General features: G+C 34.2%; 1 protein-coding gene across 4 annotated transcripts in view; it reads right to left on the bottom strand.

Annotated features, from left to right (window-relative positions):
* The window catches only part of gramd1a (GRAM domain containing 1A), a 56,549-nt gene that overhangs the window by 13,336 nt on the left and 23,146 nt on the right, over positions 1 to 20,067 (bottom strand). For all 4 annotated transcript variants that reach the window (XM_056476215.1, XM_056476217.1, XM_056476216.1 and 1 more), the window contains 13 exons: positions 19,701 to 19,899; positions 15,995 to 16,015; positions 15,818 to 15,902; positions 15,585 to 15,688; positions 14,011 to 14,106; positions 13,795 to 13,875; positions 11,592 to 11,710; positions 9,061 to 9,319; positions 6,989 to 7,151; positions 6,708 to 6,851; positions 2,912 to 3,033; positions 905 to 1,047; positions 714 to 817 (listed from right to left, as the gene is read on the bottom strand). In XM_056476215.1, coding sequence (XP_056332190.1) covers positions 714 to 817; positions 905 to 1,047; positions 2,912 to 3,033; positions 6,708 to 6,851; positions 6,989 to 7,151; positions 9,061 to 9,319; positions 11,592 to 11,710; positions 13,795 to 13,875; positions 14,011 to 14,106; positions 15,585 to 15,688; positions 15,818 to 15,902; positions 15,995 to 16,015; positions 19,701 to 19,899 — 1,640 coding nt within the window. The remainder of the gene's footprint in view (positions 1 to 713; positions 818 to 904; positions 1,048 to 2,911; positions 3,034 to 6,707; positions 6,852 to 6,988; positions 7,152 to 9,060; positions 9,320 to 11,591; positions 11,711 to 13,794; positions 13,876 to 14,010; positions 14,107 to 15,584; positions 15,689 to 15,817; positions 15,903 to 15,994; positions 16,016 to 19,700; positions 19,900 to 20,067) is intronic.

Here is a 20,067-nt window from a genome sequence, read left to right as displayed (position 1 = left end):
TTAGCAATGCACATAACTGGTCAAAAATTTACAAACTTACTGATCAGGAATTTTACAAAACATCTTTATGGAAAGAAATTTTAAAAGCCAGTCTACACAACAGAAGCAGGTGTGTACTTCAGGTGTGTACTATTCCATAATGCGATTAAAATAAGAATACTCAACAGTTGTGTCTGAAATTGCATACTCATATTCATACTACATAGCACATTCAAATTCAAATGTAGTAACTATATGATTAGTATGCACTTTCAGTTTAATTAACTAGATTTTTGTGTAGTTTGTGTATGACTTTAGTCTGATTAAGCTCATCAAAAACCTCGTTTTATTTGCTATATTTCGGCTAGAATAAAAGCAGTTTATAATTTCACAATGCAATACAATGACTTGCCAACTCACGCAAACTTGCATAATTAACCTAGTTAAGCCTTTAAATGTCACTTTAAGCTGAATAATAGTATCTTGAAAAATATCTAGTAAAATATTATTTACTGTCATCGTGGCAAAGACAAAAGTAATCAGTCATGAGAAATTAGTTACTAAAACTGTCGTTTAGAAATGTGTAAAAAAAAAAACTCCTTTCAGTTAAACAGAAATTGGGGGAAAAATATATACAGGGGGGCTAATAATTCTGACTTCAACTGTATTGATACATATCAGCATACTAATATTTTCGACAACACTAGTTTGCACCATAATGAGACCCTCCTTACCCAAGTGTCTGTAATACTCCTCAATGCCGCTCCAAGTGTTCTTCTCTATAAGAGCTTTGACGAGGCTCCAGGGCTGCTTCCTGTAGCAGATATCAGACGAGACCCTGCAGGCACATGTACAATGGCTCGCTCAGCTGTGTTTGCCTTTGAAGCACAACAATGCATGCGTAACAATGGTCAGGAAGCTGTACCTGAGGCGGCTCTTGTGCTTGTTGACAGAGGTCAGGCAGTATCTGTGTACAGTGTAGAAGTAGTCCTGGTAGGGGATGCCTGAGGTGATGACCTCCGAGTCCACCACGTAACACTCGCTCCGGGAGCTGCTCTTGTGGAGAGTCTGAGAAACAGCAGAAAATACGACAAACCCGATAAATCAAATGGAAAACATTAAGGGAAAGTTATGGGTTTAGAACGAGAGAAAATTTAACAAGAGAGAATTTATTTTGAGAAAATTTTTAACTTGTCATTTAATTAGTAAAGAAAAAAAAAGATATATTATAATAACAGAATTATTATATCTAGATATATAGATATATTATATCTATATCTTTATGTTTATCTGATCAATTTAATATATTCCCTTAAAGTTGTATTATTATTAACAGTACATTTCTTTCTGGCATATAAAGAAATTTGGCTTATCTATATTTTTAGGCATCACAATCTGATTTATTCCACCAAAGCTGTAATGATACCAACATTACATATCTTTCTGACATAAAAAGTAGGCATTTTGTTTATTTTTGGCATCATTTTGAAAAGTTAGGCATCACAATTTATTTTATTCCCCCAAAATCTGTAATAATATCAAGATTAGAGATCTTTTAGGCATAATAAAGCAGGCATTTTGTTTATTTTTGGCATCATTTTGAACAATTAGGCATCACAATGTAATTTATTCACCCAAATCTGTAATATTATTAACATTACATATCTTTAAGACATTAAAAAGTAGGCATTTTGTTTATTTTTAGGCATCACAATCTGATTTATTCCACCAAAGCAGTAATAATACTAACATTTCATATCTTTCAGACATAAAAAGGTATTTTATTTATTTTTGGCATTATTTTGAACAATTAGACATCACAATTTGATTTATTCTCCCAAATCTGTGATAATATTTACATTACATATCTTTCTGACATAAAAACAATTAGGCATTTTTTATTTTTAGGCATCATTTTGAAAAGTTAGGCATGACGATTTGATTTATTTCCCTCCAAATCTATAATAATATTAACATTTCATATCTTTCTGACATAAAAACAATTAGGCATTTTTTTATTTTTAGGCATCATTTTGAAAAATTAGGCATCACAATTGCATTTATTTCCCCAAAACGGTAATAATATTAACATTACATATCTTTCTGACATAAAAACAAGAAGGCATTTTTTATTTTTAGGCATAATTTTGAAAAGTTAGGCATCACAATTTGATTTATGTCCCCCTCATATCTGTAACAATATTAGCATTACATATCTTTCAGACATGAAAAAATAGGCATTTCTTTTTATTTTTAGGCATCATTTTGAACAATTAGGCATGACGATTGATCTTTTCCCAAATCTGTAAGAATACTAACATTACATATCTTTAAGACATAAAAAAGTAGGCATTTTGTTTATTTTTAGGCCTCATTTAAAAAAAAATTAGGCATCAAATGAAGAATTAGAAGTCTTTATGGTCCACACATGTGGAAATTCATATTTGGACTCACAAATACACTTCACACCACAACACAATATGCAAAACACAAAATGTTTTTGCCCCACGGATTACGAATACATATGACAATTTTGCCTGTGGAATTACAAATAGAACTCTAAACGGATACATAAATTATACACTGCTTTAAGCTTAAACTTATCCCGCAGCATAAAAATTTCTTCAGCACAGTCTACAATATAAAGTAACATTAGTTTACAGCAAAAAAAAAAAGTTCAGACCCTAAGAGTTAAGACTTTAATTTCAGATTACAAATGACTGTTCACCAATATATATGAGATTCTTTCTAATGTTTTTTTGTTCAAAGAGGGCAAATCACTGTAGTTTAACCCATTTTAAAGCTCACTGACTTGTATACAGATTTGGAACAGCATGAGGGTGAATATACAATTAGAAGACTTTTCATTTTTCTCTTTAATATGAATGAGTGTGACAGATAAACACAAGAAGAAAGATGTGCATGGACCCACCTGTGTTTCCACCACAGGTGCAGTTTTGGGGCCGAGCGGGTTGTTGATGGCGATGGTGTAACTCAGAACTCTACTGCTGCTTCCGCTGCTGCTGTCCTGCTGCCACTCGTGCACTGACAGATCTGAGCCAATCACACCACAGAGAAAACAGCAGAAAAAGAGCTGTTAGAGGACCAAGGGTGGATGATTACAGTCAGAGCACTTGCAGGGGCACAGAAAAGGGGGCAATTATCCATGCAGACAACAGACAAAGAGCCTAGCACGAGAAAATACACTTTTAATACTGCACTGCAACACATTGATCCAGCATTTCTATTTTGAAATCATTATCAAATCAGGTTAACAAATAAAGAACAAGAACTTTAATATATACAAGAGACTGAAAGCACATAGTCAGGTTCTCATTTTCTGCTTCAATGGATCCTATAGGACAAATAGCTATAGGAGAAGAAGGAGGAAAGGGAGGGAGGAAAGGCAATAACAAAACAGGAAAAGGCAATAACAAAACAGCAGAAAGCAGCCATGCATTCAATAGTCAGCGATATAGAGTCTAAGGTTTAAAGAAAGCAACAACTCCAGTCCACTAGGGGCAGTGTTTCAATAATTAAAGTATGCCAAAGGGCATCAGAGCACAACAGTAGGATTCTGAAAGACAAAAGGAAATCTGACAGCAAATAATTACTTATCATTAGAAATATAATTATATAATGACTTTTAAAAAAGTAAACATGCACAATTTAGACATGTATTGAGGTAATTCAACAATAATATACACTCACAGACTACTTCATTTGGTACACTTATTTTACTGCTTAGTAGCCTAAATATTGATTAGAAATTTGTTGTCTAAACATTTGCAATATTTGGATGGTAAGGTCAGAAATTTGGATTTAACGACATGGATCCATCTTGGATGAACGGATTAGCTTGCTGCTGGTGTCGTCGGATTTTCAGTATGGCAGTTGATTTTCTCATTAGTACCACCTGAGCACTGTTTAAACACCTTAAACATTCTGATTGCTGTTGCTGACCATCTTCATCTATTTATGATCACAATGTACCACATATAAAGATGGCAATTTCCAGTATGACTATGTATGTAACAAAGTTGAAAATGACTAGTTCACTAAAGCAGTGTTTCCCAACCCTGTTCCTGGAGGCACACCAGCAGTACACATTTTGGATGTGTCCCTTTTCTGAGCCATTCATTTCCGGTTTCAGAGTCTCTTCTAATGTTCTGGGCCCGGTTGCACCAGTAGTGTGTAAGGCCCCGTTTACACTAATATGTTGTAGTTTAAAATGGCGTTTTAGAATGAAAACGATCTGCGTCCACACTGGCGTTACACCAAGCGTTTCTGAAAAACCATTCACACTATACCGCTGAAAATGCACATCACTTGACCACACACACTCTGGCATGCACTGCAGTGAACAGAGCTGTGCACGTCGGACTGCTCATCAAGGATCTACCGCTGGATCTAATCTCGCTATATTTGTTAAATGTGATTATTAATTTATCTTGTCTCTATCTAACGACATATTCCCCGACTTTGGTCTTTTGAATCTATTACTTGTTCTCAGGTAACGCGTTTTGGCTGAGAGCAAAGATAAGTTAATATATTAATTAATGTAACCACGTACACTGATTCTGTACATTTGACTGATTGTAGGTTATACTTTTATAATGGGCATTATTGATTATTAAAACTTATGTTTAGTGAAAAAGACAGGGTATGTTTCGTATTTTCAATGAAAATGAAGAGGCAGTAATGTTATAGGCTCCGTTTCATTATATAAATATGCAAACCGTGAAGATGACGGTCATATAAATATGTAGCTACACGACGCCTCAACATTTTTGGTGTCTGTTAAGATGCCAATATCGAAATGAAAATAGGTAGTTCCTTATATCATATTTTTATTTTATTGTTAAGTTAGTGAAAAAACTTATCCAGAGTGATGTGAATGAGGTTATAAAGTACACTGTTCCCTTTGGAGATTTACCTGACGTGTCCTCGGGAGTTTGTTTTCCATTTCAAACTAGCCAAGTCTGAACTTACAAGGAGAAAATGCAAAACTGCAGTGTGTGTAGGCTACTTAATATTGAGGAAAAAGCCCCAATAAGATGTCTCCGCCTCCGTTTTCAGATGTCTCCATTTTCCGAGCGGTTCACTTGGGCTTTGGTGCGGTACACTTTTAGAATGAGTGCAATGCGCACCTGAGCCCGAAACTGAAGACGAGACGTGACTATTAAGGGACTGCTTCATATGGATTTATTAATCATTCTTACTGTTCTATGAACGCAAATGTTGTAGTTTATTAAAGACGCAAACCCCTCACTGCACGACAGCTGCACCTTCAGCAAACCTAATACCTGCAGCACGAGGACTTTTATGATTACTTATGAGCGTCAAAAATGGCTGATCTGTTCGTCGAAATATTTGACTGCGTGCCACTGCATATCAAACGACTAAAATTATATAACTAAAGCAATGTCCTCGGTACTAAGCGAGAGCGCTTCTCTTCTGTTAAACTGAGCAGCGCATCATGTGAGTGCAGGCCGTCGGGGGAGAGAGGAGGGGGGACAAGCGTGCTTCGGCATGGTTCAAGACAACTGAACATAGTGTGAGTACACCCTAAGTTACAACTTACACATTACTTAATATTTTTGTGTTGCACCACTGAATTTAGTTTAAACGTAATGCTACGTTCCAACTAAATATTTACCGGAGGCTTCCTCCATGTATGGCGGTGGAAAAGAGATGACATTGAGGAGCTCGCGATCATAATGAAGAATGATCTCCCTCTAATCACAACCGTAATTTCCTCACAAATCTCGCTTGTTTTTTTGTTTATGAAAGTTTAATTTTCTTTCGAGGAGTGTTTTGTGTTAAAGAGCCCCTATTATGGGTTTTTGAGAATGACCTTACATGTAGTGTGTAACACAGCTCTAAGTGAAGTGAAATATACAGCTAAGGCTTAAATCTAAAAGTGGACAGTGTTTAAAACTATTGATTCATTTATAAAAGATATATAGATAGATAGATAGATAGATAGATAGACAGACAGACAGACAGACAGACAGACGGACAGACGGACAGACGGACAGACAGACGGACAGACGGATAGACGGATAGATGGATAGATGGATAGATGCATTATCTGCAGAAGGATATTATTATTGGATATTACGTCATTTAATGCGACAACGCGTGACTTTATGGAGAGCTTACGATCTAAAACATGTGGTGCAACCGAATTGAGAACAAATTTAGTTACAAACTAACTAGTAGTGACTAAACGCCTAGTGTAGACTTTACGTTCCAGTTTAAGAAAGAACTTGCGATCAGCTGGTGCAACCCTCCCCTGATGATTTGATTCAGGTGTGTTTGAATAGGAAGAGGTTGAAAATGTGTACCGTTGGTGTGCCTTCAGGAACAGGGTTGGGAAACACTGCACTAAACTCACATGGCCTTCACGGTCACCAGACCTTAGTCCATATAGAAAAGTACTATTAGCATGTGATGGAGTGGAAGATTCGTGGATGTCCATCAGTCGAATGTAGGGTTACTGTGTGATGCTGTCATGTCAATATGGAGTGAAATCTATGAGGAATGCTTTCATCGATGCCTTGAAGATTTAGGGTAGTTCTTAAGGCAATCCAACTTGATTATAAGCATAATGTACCCAATAAATTATAGATTAATTTAGTTCTTTTGTATATTGTATTATAGTGCTTCAGAATAAATGTACAGAATAAATAAACAGATTTACATCCATTAAAGACTGAACTGACCAGTGAAGTGACGCTGTGAGAAAAGGTGCTGTATGAAGTGCGTGTCGGAGAACAGAAGATCGTGGAGTTTGTCCACACTCATGCGAACGACTGTATTGATATGTAATCGGCCGTTGAGGTCTGCACAGAAGGACTCCACCTCACCTGTGGAGATTAAAAGCATTCAAATGAACTACAGTGACATCTTGTCAATGATGCACATTCATTTTCTCAGAGAGATAAAGGTTATGAAAGGTTAATCTGAGAAATGAAGGACAGAGTTTTTATATAGAAATACTCACTCTCTTCCTGAGTGTCAGAGGAATTGCTGGGGTCAGTTGGGAGGTCCTCATCATTGGTCATATCCAATGAAGAGAGGTTTCCCAGGTTGTGTGGGATCGAGGGAGGAGACTGAAGTGAGTGATTGGCTGATTCTGACTGGCTGTCCCCGCCTTCTTTTAAAATCTATAAAAAAGATGAAGAGAATTAACTCTCTCATTAAACAAAGCTGGAGTAACGAAGAGCTAAACAAATTAAGTAAATACTAAAAGCATAAAAACAGAAATGATGCTTACCAAGTTTAATTCAAAGTGGTAAAAGCTAAAATAAAAAGACTTCATTTTTTTGAAAGGCTAAAATATAAATAAATTAAGAAACAATTAAAATGAAAAAAGAGACAGAGAATATTGCCCTAATACTTATTCAGTTCTGCTGATTTTCTCTAAATATTACTAAATAAATTCAAATTTATTTTAGGGTCATATAATTTCATTACTTTCAAAAAAATGTGTTATTTGAAATACTATTTCAAATTCACACATAAAAAGTCTGTTTTATTTTTATTTTTTTAATGAGACTACAAGAAACAACTTATAAATCAGGCATCACTGAGGCCTGCAATCAAGTGTTACACTGCAAATAATCAACATTATTTTAAAAAGATTCTTATTGCAATTAATTTTTTCAGTCATTTTGTGCCAAATGTTAAAGATGGTCAATTGTCTAGTCTAAATGAATCAGCGGTTTTGAACAAATCATTTGAATGTATTGTTTGAATGCACAATTCAATGAATCACTCATTAAAGGGTTTTAAGTGGTTCTAAACTTTTGTGGTGGTTTTAGTGCCTTACATATTTATCCATAAATTATCATTACAAAAAATGTCAAGACATAATTTTAGTTTCAATATTGCATTGATATATTTAATAAATTGTATTTTTGTGCATAAAAATACAATTAAAAAACAAAAATGGCAAAAAGAGAATATTTTTCAGAATGTTTTTTAAATGTGAAATAAAATTAATAAAAAACAATTACATGAAATATATATAAATGTATTATTTAATTACTTGTAAAAGCTGCAATACTATCTCGATATCTAAAGGGATAATTCATTCAGAAATGAAAATTCTGTCATCCTTTAGTCATCTTCTACTTGTTCCATACCTGTTTTAGTTCTGTTCTTCTAATAAAAAAAAATTAGGGGTGTCAAAATTAAAAGTTTTTTTCGATGCACCACGATGCAGTAATAAGTTCAGTAATGGATCATAACCGGTTATTACATACTAACGTCATTTATCTCATATGCACTATGTGGGGGTAGAATATTATGGCGATGGAGGAGAGTGTGAGTAATAAAAATGCAGAAACTGCACAATTCTCTGTGTGTGTGTTTGCTGGACAATCATTCACTGACATTGAAGTTACAGCAGAAGCCCCTATTTATTGTGGAGAAAATGAAACTAAACTCCATTTCTCCTCTCTCTCACTCGGTGGAGCGAGTTTTCTCCACTGCGTCTATCATCGATCAGCTGTGATCGCAGTTGCCATTTATCAGTGTCACTCATCGGCGAACACCGCCAGAGCATTAGAGTAAATCGTAGCCTTTTCTGGTGAGCGCGTGACCAACCATTAGTGTGTAAAAACTCACTCGACAATGCTCAAAAAGCAAGAGGGATATGATTTACATTTGTTTATTTGCTCTTAATGCTCATGTTGTTCTGTGCATGTACTTGAGTTTGTTTAATGCATTCAAAAAGAGTGTTTTCTTTGAGCTGGTCAAATTAAAGGTACAATGTATATATCTGACTGCTTGCATTAAAGCACAAGATTGTATTACAAATACATATAAAATGTATTTAAAGTGTATACATTTTAATACAAGAATTATTGTGCTGTGAGTAAAATCTAAAATGATGTGTGGAAAGCATCATCAATGCACCGTGATGTAGCGACATATCGAATTGAACCGAATCAATGGCATGCTAATCACAACCGAACTGTGTGACCAGTGTAGGTTCACAGCTCTAACAAAAATATAAAGTTTTTCTAGCATGAGTACAGTGGCTGGTGTTTGACAGCTGCTGGGACTTACCGCTGAGGCCGGGGCAGCTCCAGTGTTTGTGACCAGGGGTAGTGAGGTCTGGGAATTGGGTGGACTGGGCTCTGGGTCAATGCTTGCCCGAGTAGACGGCACCTCCACAGGCTGAGTGGAGGACGAGGAGGAGGGTGGAGAAGATCCTGAAGCGCATGGAAGAACTGAGGCAGATGAGGGTGGAGAGGAGTTCGCTGGAGCCACCGGCACTGATCCCAGATCCAGCAGGTCAGTGACGGAGACCGGCTCCTCTCCGGGCCTACAGGACAGAGACACACACAGACGCAAGAGTTCAGTCTTGTAAAGGAGACCAGTTTCTTGAGTTAGATTTACTGTTATTAATAAACCCAGTAATCCATGATTATTTTATTTAAAACAATATGCAGATTTTATATGTATCTGGAATCCACCTACAAGAGATTTTCCATCTTTGAAATGTAACTTTTAACAGAACTTTGCATGGCAGGTTCTGATCAAACATAACTTATTAATGAAAAAAAGATTGTATTTGGTGACCTTCGAACTTATATTGTACGTCCTTTTGTTTTTGTTGTCATTTGAAAGTGTTTCTTGTTCTGATATGTATGAAAAAAAAAAAAAATATATATATATATATATATATATATATATATATAAACAATATGCAGAAATATCCACGTCAGCCATGTTTAAAACTGAATCGTTCTGTATTCAGCAACTTGGCCAGCCGAGATTTTTGAGACCATCATTCAATCTATTAATTTACTTATGTAGCTGTGTGTAAATAAATATTTCATCAGTTTTTATATTAATTTCAGTAGTAATATTGTTTTTTTATATTAGTTTAAGTAACAATATTGAATAATGAAAAAATGTTTATATGATTCATGTACAATACTGTTCGTAAAGTAATATTATCTGTCCTATCGTAGATATATTATAAGGGAGACTTGCGTTGTTAACCAAAGAAGTGGTTCTAGTTGGATTTACACTGTAAACCTTAAATAAAATGTAATGAATTAAGTTTTTATTTACTATACTTACTCTTAAAATCATTCTGCATAAATTCACAGATTGTTTTTTTTTTTACAAAATTCTGTGCAGAAATAGCAAAAAAACAACAAGTAAAAAACACACTGTCCATCCTTGTTATATAATGTTAAAAAAAAAGGAAAAAAAAAGTGCATTTGGACATTTCTTGTGTTCAAAGGTACTTTTTTCAAAGGTAAAAAGGTAATTAACATTTTTTATTGTGAAATAAAAACATTTTTACAAAACAAATTCTTACATATTGCAAATTTTTTTTAAACAACAAATAAACAAGAAATTAAAATAAAAACAGGAGAATTAAGGGTGCTTTCACCCCTGTGGATCGATTCTTTTGTTCTGAAACAGGGATTAAAATTGTTCCAATGTTGCACTCTACTCTTGAAAGCAATTCGCTTTCACACGGCAAAGTTTCTAAATGGACCAAAATATCTAACAAGTCACGTTCGAGTAAACTCTCCTCACACTGGTCAGAGTTTCACAGTTTATTTTGCAGAGTCCTACTCAGCTGTCATCCGTCCTTATTTTAATTTATGACGATGAGCAATAAGACATTATAAGCGAAAAGCTGCCCTTTAATTTTGAATGGTGACACCCACAGAAATCAACACCAAATATAAATCAGAGGTAAGACTCTCATACATAGCAGTTGGCTTATGCATTATAGGCTGTACATTATAGAGATAAATAACAGACAAACTAAGACTGCAGTTCAGTCAATTTTCCTAACGGATAAACAGCTCTCCTTAATAGCTAGTTAGCATGCTTTCACTTTCGTATTTGACATGAAACACACATTTACTGGTAGGAATGACATCCCGCCCTACTCATAATTCTCTCTTCAAATAGCTGTATATCTGCCTATTACATATCCATAATACACTGCGATATAGCCGGGTTTGTTAGTTCGTTGGATCGATTTGTTTTCTCACTACAATCGATCCACTCCAGAATTCGTTTCAATCAAACCAAGACTACCTCATTCAGGCAATCTAGGACTGATTGTTTTGGCGCTGGTCTGATCGTGATTGCTGGATTCACATATGCCAAATGAACCGCGCTAACTGGGGAAACGTGCCAAGTTCTGAAACAAGAGTCCAAGTGTGAAAGCACCCTAAGTGTTCAGAAAATGTAAACATTTAACAACAATCATATACACAGAAACATTTTCATTGATGGAAGTAAAAACACAACTAAACAATATAAGATAATAAGACATACAAAAATTTATTAAACATTTATTTAAAAGGAGGGAGATTAATTAAATTAGAAGGTGAGATGTTAACAGACTTAAAGTAAATGATAACAATATAAAAGGTACTTTTAACACAATTTGTAATAATAAATAAAAAATAAAATAAAATACATAAATAAATAAATATATAAATATATATATATAAAACTAACCCTATAAATAAAATAAAGATAGAGGCATGCTTTTTGTGCTGTAAGGTAAATTTAATCAAATCTTTTTCCTGAGCAGATTTGTGTCAGTGTGGACTCACAGCAGGCCGTTCATATGTTCAGCAGTAGGGGAGACATAGTCATCATCTTCACTGGTGAGGCCGAGCTCAGTGCCGTAACACTGGTGAACGATGTGCCACAGCTCCTTGGGAGACAGAGTCTGAGGAGAACAAAAATAACCTCAGTATAGCTTCAGTACAGGGCACTTCCAGAAAAAAAAACTGCTTCAACACCACTTCTGTGAGGCAGCAGATGTGATGACAGCATTTAGGTCTAAAGAGACATTTTTGTGTAAAAAAATCTGTATGCTTATACTACTAACTGTGTTTTAGAGTAAAAAATGCACTGCACACAAAATTGAGAAAACATAGTGATTGTTTCCTATTAAATATTAAGATTTGTTTTTAGCATTTTATCTTTATTGTGATAGTACAGTAATAACAGGAAGCAAAGTGGGAAGCAAAGAAGACAACGTGAACAGGAAAGCAGAGGCTTGAAATGAAAAGATACTACATGTTGCATTTTTTTCTATTAAAATGATTTTATTTGCAGACATTATTTCACAACTTATCTAAAAATACAAAAGGCATGCATGTATATTTATGTACATTACTACTTTATTTTTCCACTGAGATTTGTCACAATGCATTTTGGGACTGGTTTACTCATGACAAACTCATATGATCTTGTGACGATTTTGGAGCAGAGCTTATATGTAAAAATAATACAGTTAAATTCTTTAAGTTATTTTTACATTTAACCTATTTTTATCAAAAAAAAAAAACAACAACAACAACATAGCAACAAGGTTATTAAAATTAATATTATATTATATTATATTATATTATTCATTAATAAAGGGCTTAGTCCCTTTATTAACCAGGGGTCACCACAGCGGAATGAACCGCCAACTTATACAGCATATGTTTTACGCAGCGGATTCCCTTCCAGCTGCAACTCATCACTGGGAAACAACCATACACACTCATTCACACTCACACACTACGGACAATTTAGCTTACCCAATTCACCTGTACCGCATGTCTTTGGACTTGTAGGGGAAACCGGAGCACCCGGAGGAATGTTATGTTATGTTATATTAACAGCATAAAAAATATAAAACCTTATTTTATTTCACCTAGCCTAGAAAATAATTGTCATTTTATTAACCTTTATTAACCATTTTATTAAATTAAATTAACTAAAAGTCAAATAACAGTAATAAAAACTAAATAAATATATTAAAAAACTAATACAAATGTGAATATTATTATTATTTTTTTAAATGTTTAAAATGTGAAATAAATTAGTTTAAAATTTATATTTAAAATAAAATTATATATATATATATATATACATACACACACACATATACACACACCCAGTCACACAAACACACACCCACCTACACTCACACCATTTTGCACAATGTAAGCAATGTATTCCCAACGAATTTCTTGTTTTACATTTTTAATTTCTGTAGCTTCTGAAAATCCAAAAAGAGCCACATATTGATAAATAATGTTATGATAACTGTTTTAACATTAAGTTATGATTGATTTGCCTCTTGTTAGTTATAAAATAGTTTGATAATAAGCAGAAAATGTTCATGGGCCAATGACATAACAACATTGAAATCAATATATAATTATTAATTGATATTATTTTTACATGTATATATTCCATTTTCATTTTTGGGTGAACTATCCCTTTAAAGGGTCATAAAACCCTCTATCTTAGCAGAGTGCTTTCACCCCTCTAGTTTGAAAAAAGTAAGAGAAGTGGGTGTGTCCAGCTTTGGTAAGATGGGAGCGTTCAGCGGCGAAAGAGGGAAAAGTTTGCATGAAAAGGGGTGTTTCATTATGTGCATAAAAAAGCTAATTTGCTCTCCCAAACACAGACACAGACACAGGGGAGATGGACAGCGATTCAGAGAGCTGTGATGAAGTAAAGTAACTGAAGTATTTGAAATGTTAGTTGCTAAAATATAAGCCGTGATATCATTTTACTGGTGGTGTTCAATTCTAACAGACAAGCTTTGCTGAAGTTGTTACAGCCTTGCATTACAACACATCTGTACTCACCACCTGTTATCCTGCCAAGTGCTAATTATTATGGACAACTGCCAAAGTGATGTTGGTCGTCTGCCACATAAAACTGTCTACACTACACAGTGACAAACACACAGACCTGATTCTTACAGGAGACTTCAGATGGCCTTATCATTCGTGCACTGTCACTCACCTTATCCATCAATGCGTTCTGCCAAAGTCTGAAGATCATCATGTAGCTGCGATCCCTCGCCCCAAATGATGTGAAGAAGTGCTGACAAATGCAAGATCAGAAGTGAATCCAAGGCAGAGGGGGGTTTATTGTCTTGGGAGGTTCAAAATGCAGCTAACAAAAGAAATCCATTACAGGTAATTTTAGCATGCATATCCAGTGTCCGAAGTGCAGTACCTTCTCGTTTTCAGTGCTGATCTGGATGGCGTTCGGGATGAGCTTGGCCGTCTTCTCCTTGGTCAGATTGGTCACGTCTTTCAGAAGTATGGTGATCTGATAATATTTAAGATTTAGAAATGCTGTTCATCAAAGATAACCAAACAAAACAGATATTGCATAAATGTTCTGGACATAATTAGGTTTACAACATAATTATTTTTATAATCAATTTCTATATTGATTGGTTCTTAACTTTTAACTCCAAATATGCAAATTACAGTGTTCAGCATTTACGAATACTAGGTATGCTCACTTTGGTTAATTTTGCCAACCGACAACCGCTGCTCGTTAATTGAATATTATCGGTTAACTGGTCAAAATAAAATAAAATTATTAAAAATAAAGCACTGAAACCAAATCTGGAGCTAATCTAACAATAAATTATGATAACCCAAATTTATTTGTAAGAGAAAAATATTAAATAATAATTTTTTTTTTTTAAAAGCAGGAGGAGAAAAAATAAAATAAAAATAAATAAATAAATCAAGAGAAATAAGACACAAAATTTTGTTTTTGTTTTTTGCAATATTTCAATAGCATTTAAATGTATTATCTTTCAATTTCTACAAATGTTTGGTGATTAAAATATTATTTTAATAAATATATTGGTTTAATAAATCAATTAAAACGTACCAAGAACATTACCCATAATAACTGAGAAATGGATACAAATATTCATTTTCAAAATGGGGTCTACTCAATTATGCTGAGTACAGTATATTATTCACACTCAGTATCAATAAAATGTCAGAAATTAATACTTTTATTAATCAAAGATGAACAAAACAGCTCAAAAAAAGATAGTAATGACATTAATATTGCTGCATAATATTTCAAAACTATCCATCAAAGAATAGCAGATTCCACAAACAAATTATGTCAACACTGATATTAATAAATGTTTCTTACACATCAAATCACCATATTAGAATGATTTCTGAAGGATCTTGTGAGACACTGAAGATTAGAGGATGATGCTGAAATACATTATATTATAAAGTATATTCAAATGGAAAATCACAATAATATTTCACAATATTGGAAGTTTTTTACTGCCTTGCAGGGTAATACAATTTTTTTCATAAAACATTTATTGACCCCACCTTTTAAAAAAAAAGTATATATTATTTAGCATATACTATGTAAAAAAGATTAAAACACACACATAATGCATTTATTATTATTATTATTATGACAACTATTAAAGAAAAATGTAAAAAAAAAAAATGGGGGGCAAACATCTAAAGATCCGCTACACCTACATAATACAAATTTTAATAATAATTTCAATCGGATCATTTTCACCAACTCTAATTATTTATCTAATTTTAATGCAAACAATCACATTTAATTTTTCTATTATAATTCCTTTTAAACAACATTATTATTATAAGACTTCAATCCTATTGCATTTATTGAACTAAACAACAAGACAAACCAAAGCCGACATCTTAGTTTGTTAATATGTTAGTTGTAAACTGATTATTAGTTTTTGCAGCACTAATTGCCACTTTCAGTAATGCGAGACTCACCGTAGTCTCCCATCGGAAGATATTACTATAAAAGCAGAGCCAGTTCTCCGACAGGTAGAGACGGCCCTGGAGTAGAATGTCCTTCTGAAGTGCACACGAGTAATCTAGATAAAAAAATGTATTAATTAATCTAAAAAAAGAACACACCACAAGGCCACTGATCTTCATATTAAAACCTGCAATAGTCACAGATGATATTAAGCTTTCTGTAGTCATGCAGCAGTGATTCTCACCCACTATGAGACGCTCTGAATCAGGCAGCTTTTTAAAGAGTTTACGGAAGTCTTCGTTCCTCTGTTTGTATGTAGGGCTGAGAACCTGGATATCAGAGAGAGAGAGAGAGATGTGTGAGAGGAGCAAACCAGCAGAGTCAGCTGAAGCACAAACACTGAGGACTAATGGATACTCACATTGTACCAGCTCTGCATTTTCTGAAACAGAAGAAAGAATTAATGAAGGTTTCATTATGATTTTTTTTATTTCTATAAAAATTAATAAAACTTATAAAATATATACACACTGGAAAAAAATGCAGCACTTTACACAATTCATTACTGTTGTCCTAACCTAAATCTAGTAATTTAACTGAACAAATTTAAGTGGATTGAACATAAAACAATTCAGATTTGCTAAAATTAGAAATTTTAAATGTGAAATTTTGTTGTTTTAGCTCAATCAGGGTTTTTTTTTGTGCACACACATATGCAAGCTCAGTTTAAGCATAGTTCAAATTTGCTGTTAGTTTACTCACCCTCAGGCTATTCAAGACACAAGTTATTATTTAACTTCAATTGAACAATAATGAAGATTTTTGCTTGAAACCATAGTCCTCGGTGGGCTATTAAATGTGGTTTCAGCAAAAAATCTTCATTAATGTTTTACTGAAGAAGGGGGAAAAAAGTTAGTTGGATAGAGATTCATCATCAAAAAAAATCAGATGGAAATATCTAGATCAGGGGTTTTCAATCTCTGTCCTAGAGGGCAGGTGTCCAATCAGCCACATCTAGGCTAGCTAATCAAGCTCTTACATGGCTTTCTAGAAACATCCTTGCAGATGTGTTGAGGCAGGTTGAAGCTAAAATCTGCAGGACACCAGACCTCCAGAACAGAGTTCTGATCTAGAGCAGGGGTTGCCAAACTTTTCAGCCTGCAACCCCTAAAATAACAATGCCAGTGACTCGCGACCCCCAAATTCCTTAGAGATGGTTACAAATATACAAACGTTGCACACACAACAATAGGCCAATATAAACACAAGCATATTGACAACACAAAAAAGTGCAACAGTCTAACAACCAAATCATTTTTATAGTCATTTATCAATTTGACTATTTTAATATTAACTTCAACTAAAGAGACTGGTGGACACAATGTTTTCAGCACAGTTCCGCCAATCAGAGATCACTCTCAATAATCACTTGTGGCCTGTATTAATTTTTAATGTATTTGATTGCCATAAAGGTGTCAGAAAGTTTGACCTGGTGCTATAAAATCAATCTGCTGCAGATAACGTAAACACACCAATCCTATAAAAAAAAATTATTAAATGGCTTTTCATTTTCGTGTTGTTTTTTTTTTTTTTACTATTAAAACTAGTATTTTGATCTTCTCTGTGTTATGGTTAAAATATGGTAATTCTAACAGTTTAACAAAATTTATTAGAATTTTAGAAATCACCAAGCGACACCCACTTTGGGAACAGCTGATCTAGAGCATGTCAAGCGACAATTGGCCGTTTTATTTGACTGACATTTCATTAAGTATTTTTGCAAATTTATTTGTGATGGCATACCAGCCATAACTTCAGTGAAATCATGCATGAGAAATCATTCGGATGTTTATTTGGTGCACAAATATTAATAATGGTTCAACAGACAACAGATTTTGATGATATATACATTGCTGTGGAAACTTTAAATAAATAAATTTAATGCATATAACGTTTACATAAAATAAGAACCAGTTACATTATTTGAAGGTGTCCTCGTTGCAGTATAACTTTATTTAACAACTGAGTAATCCTAGTTAATTACATGTTCTTACTATATGGTTAGGGTTAGAATGTAGGTTAGGTTTAGTTGCATGTAATTATTCATAATTACTGTAGTAAAATGTGTAACAAGAACACCTTAAAATAAAGTGTTACTGAAGAATCTTTTGAAAAATTTTAAACCGGTTCAGGGCGACGCGGTGGCTCAGTGGTTAGAACTGTCGGGTTACAGCAAGAAGGTCGCTGTTTCGAATCCTGGCTGAGCCAGATGGCATTTCTGTGTGGAGTTTGCATGTTCTCCCTGTGTTGGCGTGGGTTTCCTCCGGGTGTTCCGGTTTCCCCCGCAGTCCAAAGACATGTGGTATAGGTGAATTGGATGAACTAAAAATTGGTCGTAGTGTATGTGTGTGTGTGAATGAGTGTGTATGGGTGTTTCCAAGTATAGGGTTGCGGCTGGAAAGGCATCCGCTGCTTAAAACTTATCTTATTGTGTAGATATTAATTTCATCTTTTTATTTTTTTATTTAATACATTTTATCTATTTCTAAAATGTATTACTTTCTTTTTTATTTCTCTCTTGTCCTGTCTTGTTTTTGTCTTGTATTGTGTGTATAATTTAAAAGCCCCTTATCCCAAACCTATCTTTTATTTATATATGTTTTAATGCGATATCAGCAGAATTAGTTATATTTATGGCAACATGTTCGCTAATATCATTTAAAAATTTACATTAGATTCAAATACGTTTATCGTCAAAATATTCAAGTCACAAAGAAGTTTTTCTTCCCCTTTCCATAAATATTTAAGTCTTGAGAGGCCAATACATTTCATTTGTACTAGGGCTGCACGGTTTACCAGTACTTCGGCAGCACCCCCATACTATGGCACCAAAATATCGGCGGTGCCTCTGTAGTTTGTAAAAGGTATTATCGTCATTAATGGTTCTAAAATAGTTAATGTTGCATGTGGAAAAGTGAAAATCTTCACACATTTGTGGTGGCAAATAATCAAGAGCACTTTATTTTATTTTAATAGTCTGCATTAAGGCTGCAAAACTGTGTGGAATTTATGCCTTTCTGATGCTTCAAACACACAACTGAATCAGTTTATTTCTGTTTCTGTGAATATGACTACAATGACCATGACAATTTCTTAAAAAGAACAACTCATTAAAGTGAAATTTGGAATTACACTGGATTCTTACCTAATAAGACTGAAAAAATACAACAGATGAAAAAAACAAAAAAATAGCAACAGGAAACTCTAAGAAAACAATAGTTTTTCACTTCATATTTTGCTGAAAAAAAAAATCTCTTCTTGTAATGAATTTCATTTGGTATAATTTCTATCTTAATTTTAATGTATTTTTTGTTGGTCAGTTATCTACAAAATAAATGAAAACGCATATAATATTTAAGGTGAAGTGGTCTGCATCAAAAGCCGCTATTTTTCCATGGCCCAAACACAAACTGTTAAACAAAAGCGAAATATTCATAATTTAATAATAAGTAGTAGAGTATTTCTGACATTTCTGACAGTATTTCAGCTTTTTTTTCGTAGATTTAAGTTATGAATTAATATATTATCGTGAAACTACTTGGTATCGTGATACTTCAGCTGGTATAGTCTCGTGGCCTAAATTTATGGTATCATGACAACCCTAATATGTACTACCCAATCATGTCTACTTTCAAAATAATAATAAATTCTTTCATTCACAAATGGATTTACTTCATACAATTTGTTGTTTATACATTCATCACATTTCCCATTAACATACAAATCCAAACCAAACTAAACTAATGTTGTAAAAATAAAAAAATCTTTGACCAATAGCTAATACGGAAATACTATATTCCTGAAGCAAAATGAGTTTTGGATCCTCTTCATATGCATGTGTTAACTTTAAAACCATATAACTAAAAAGTGATCTGTTACTTTAAAAAAAAAAGAGCATATCTTTCATAACAATATCCAAGCAAATGTTTCAACACTGGCATTCTTTCTGCTTTATTCACTCTGAACAGAACACTTTTTTAGCAATGTGGAATGTGGGTGGGAGAGCAAATGCTCGATCAGACATTTCAACGCGTGATAATCATCCGACAGCTGATATTGAGGCTTACCTTGGCATTGCGGGTGAAGTGACGTGCTGCGAGTGGGTAGGAGGAGGTGGATGAGGATGGAGTGGGAGGCAGAGGGCTGTCTGAACCGCCACCGCTTCTTTCTCCCGTCGTCTCTCCTTCACTGGCTCTGCCTCCCAACACACGCCGGCGTAAGGAGGGCGAGCTGCCGGGTGTGCTGCGTGGAGAGTTACTGGCTGTACTGCAGGATGGAGAGAAAGTCACGTCAGAAATGAGATACAGGCCATTATCTGGCTTTTCAGCAATGTGCTTCAGACAACCTTAAAGGACATCTGGGTCACGCAGGAGAACACGGCAGGAAGGACAAGATTTATCTCCTGTTTACCAAACAGCATGAATTGATTACGAC

This window comes from Danio aesculapii, chromosome 16, assembly GCF_903798145.1.
Source record: "Danio aesculapii chromosome 16, fDanAes4.1, whole genome shotgun sequence".
In the NCBI taxonomy this organism is placed as follows: domain Eukaryota; kingdom Metazoa; phylum Chordata; class Actinopteri; order Cypriniformes; family Danionidae; genus Danio; species Danio aesculapii.
The sequence above is the reverse complement of the archived record's forward strand: the minus strand, read 5'-3'. Positions and strand labels throughout refer to the sequence as shown.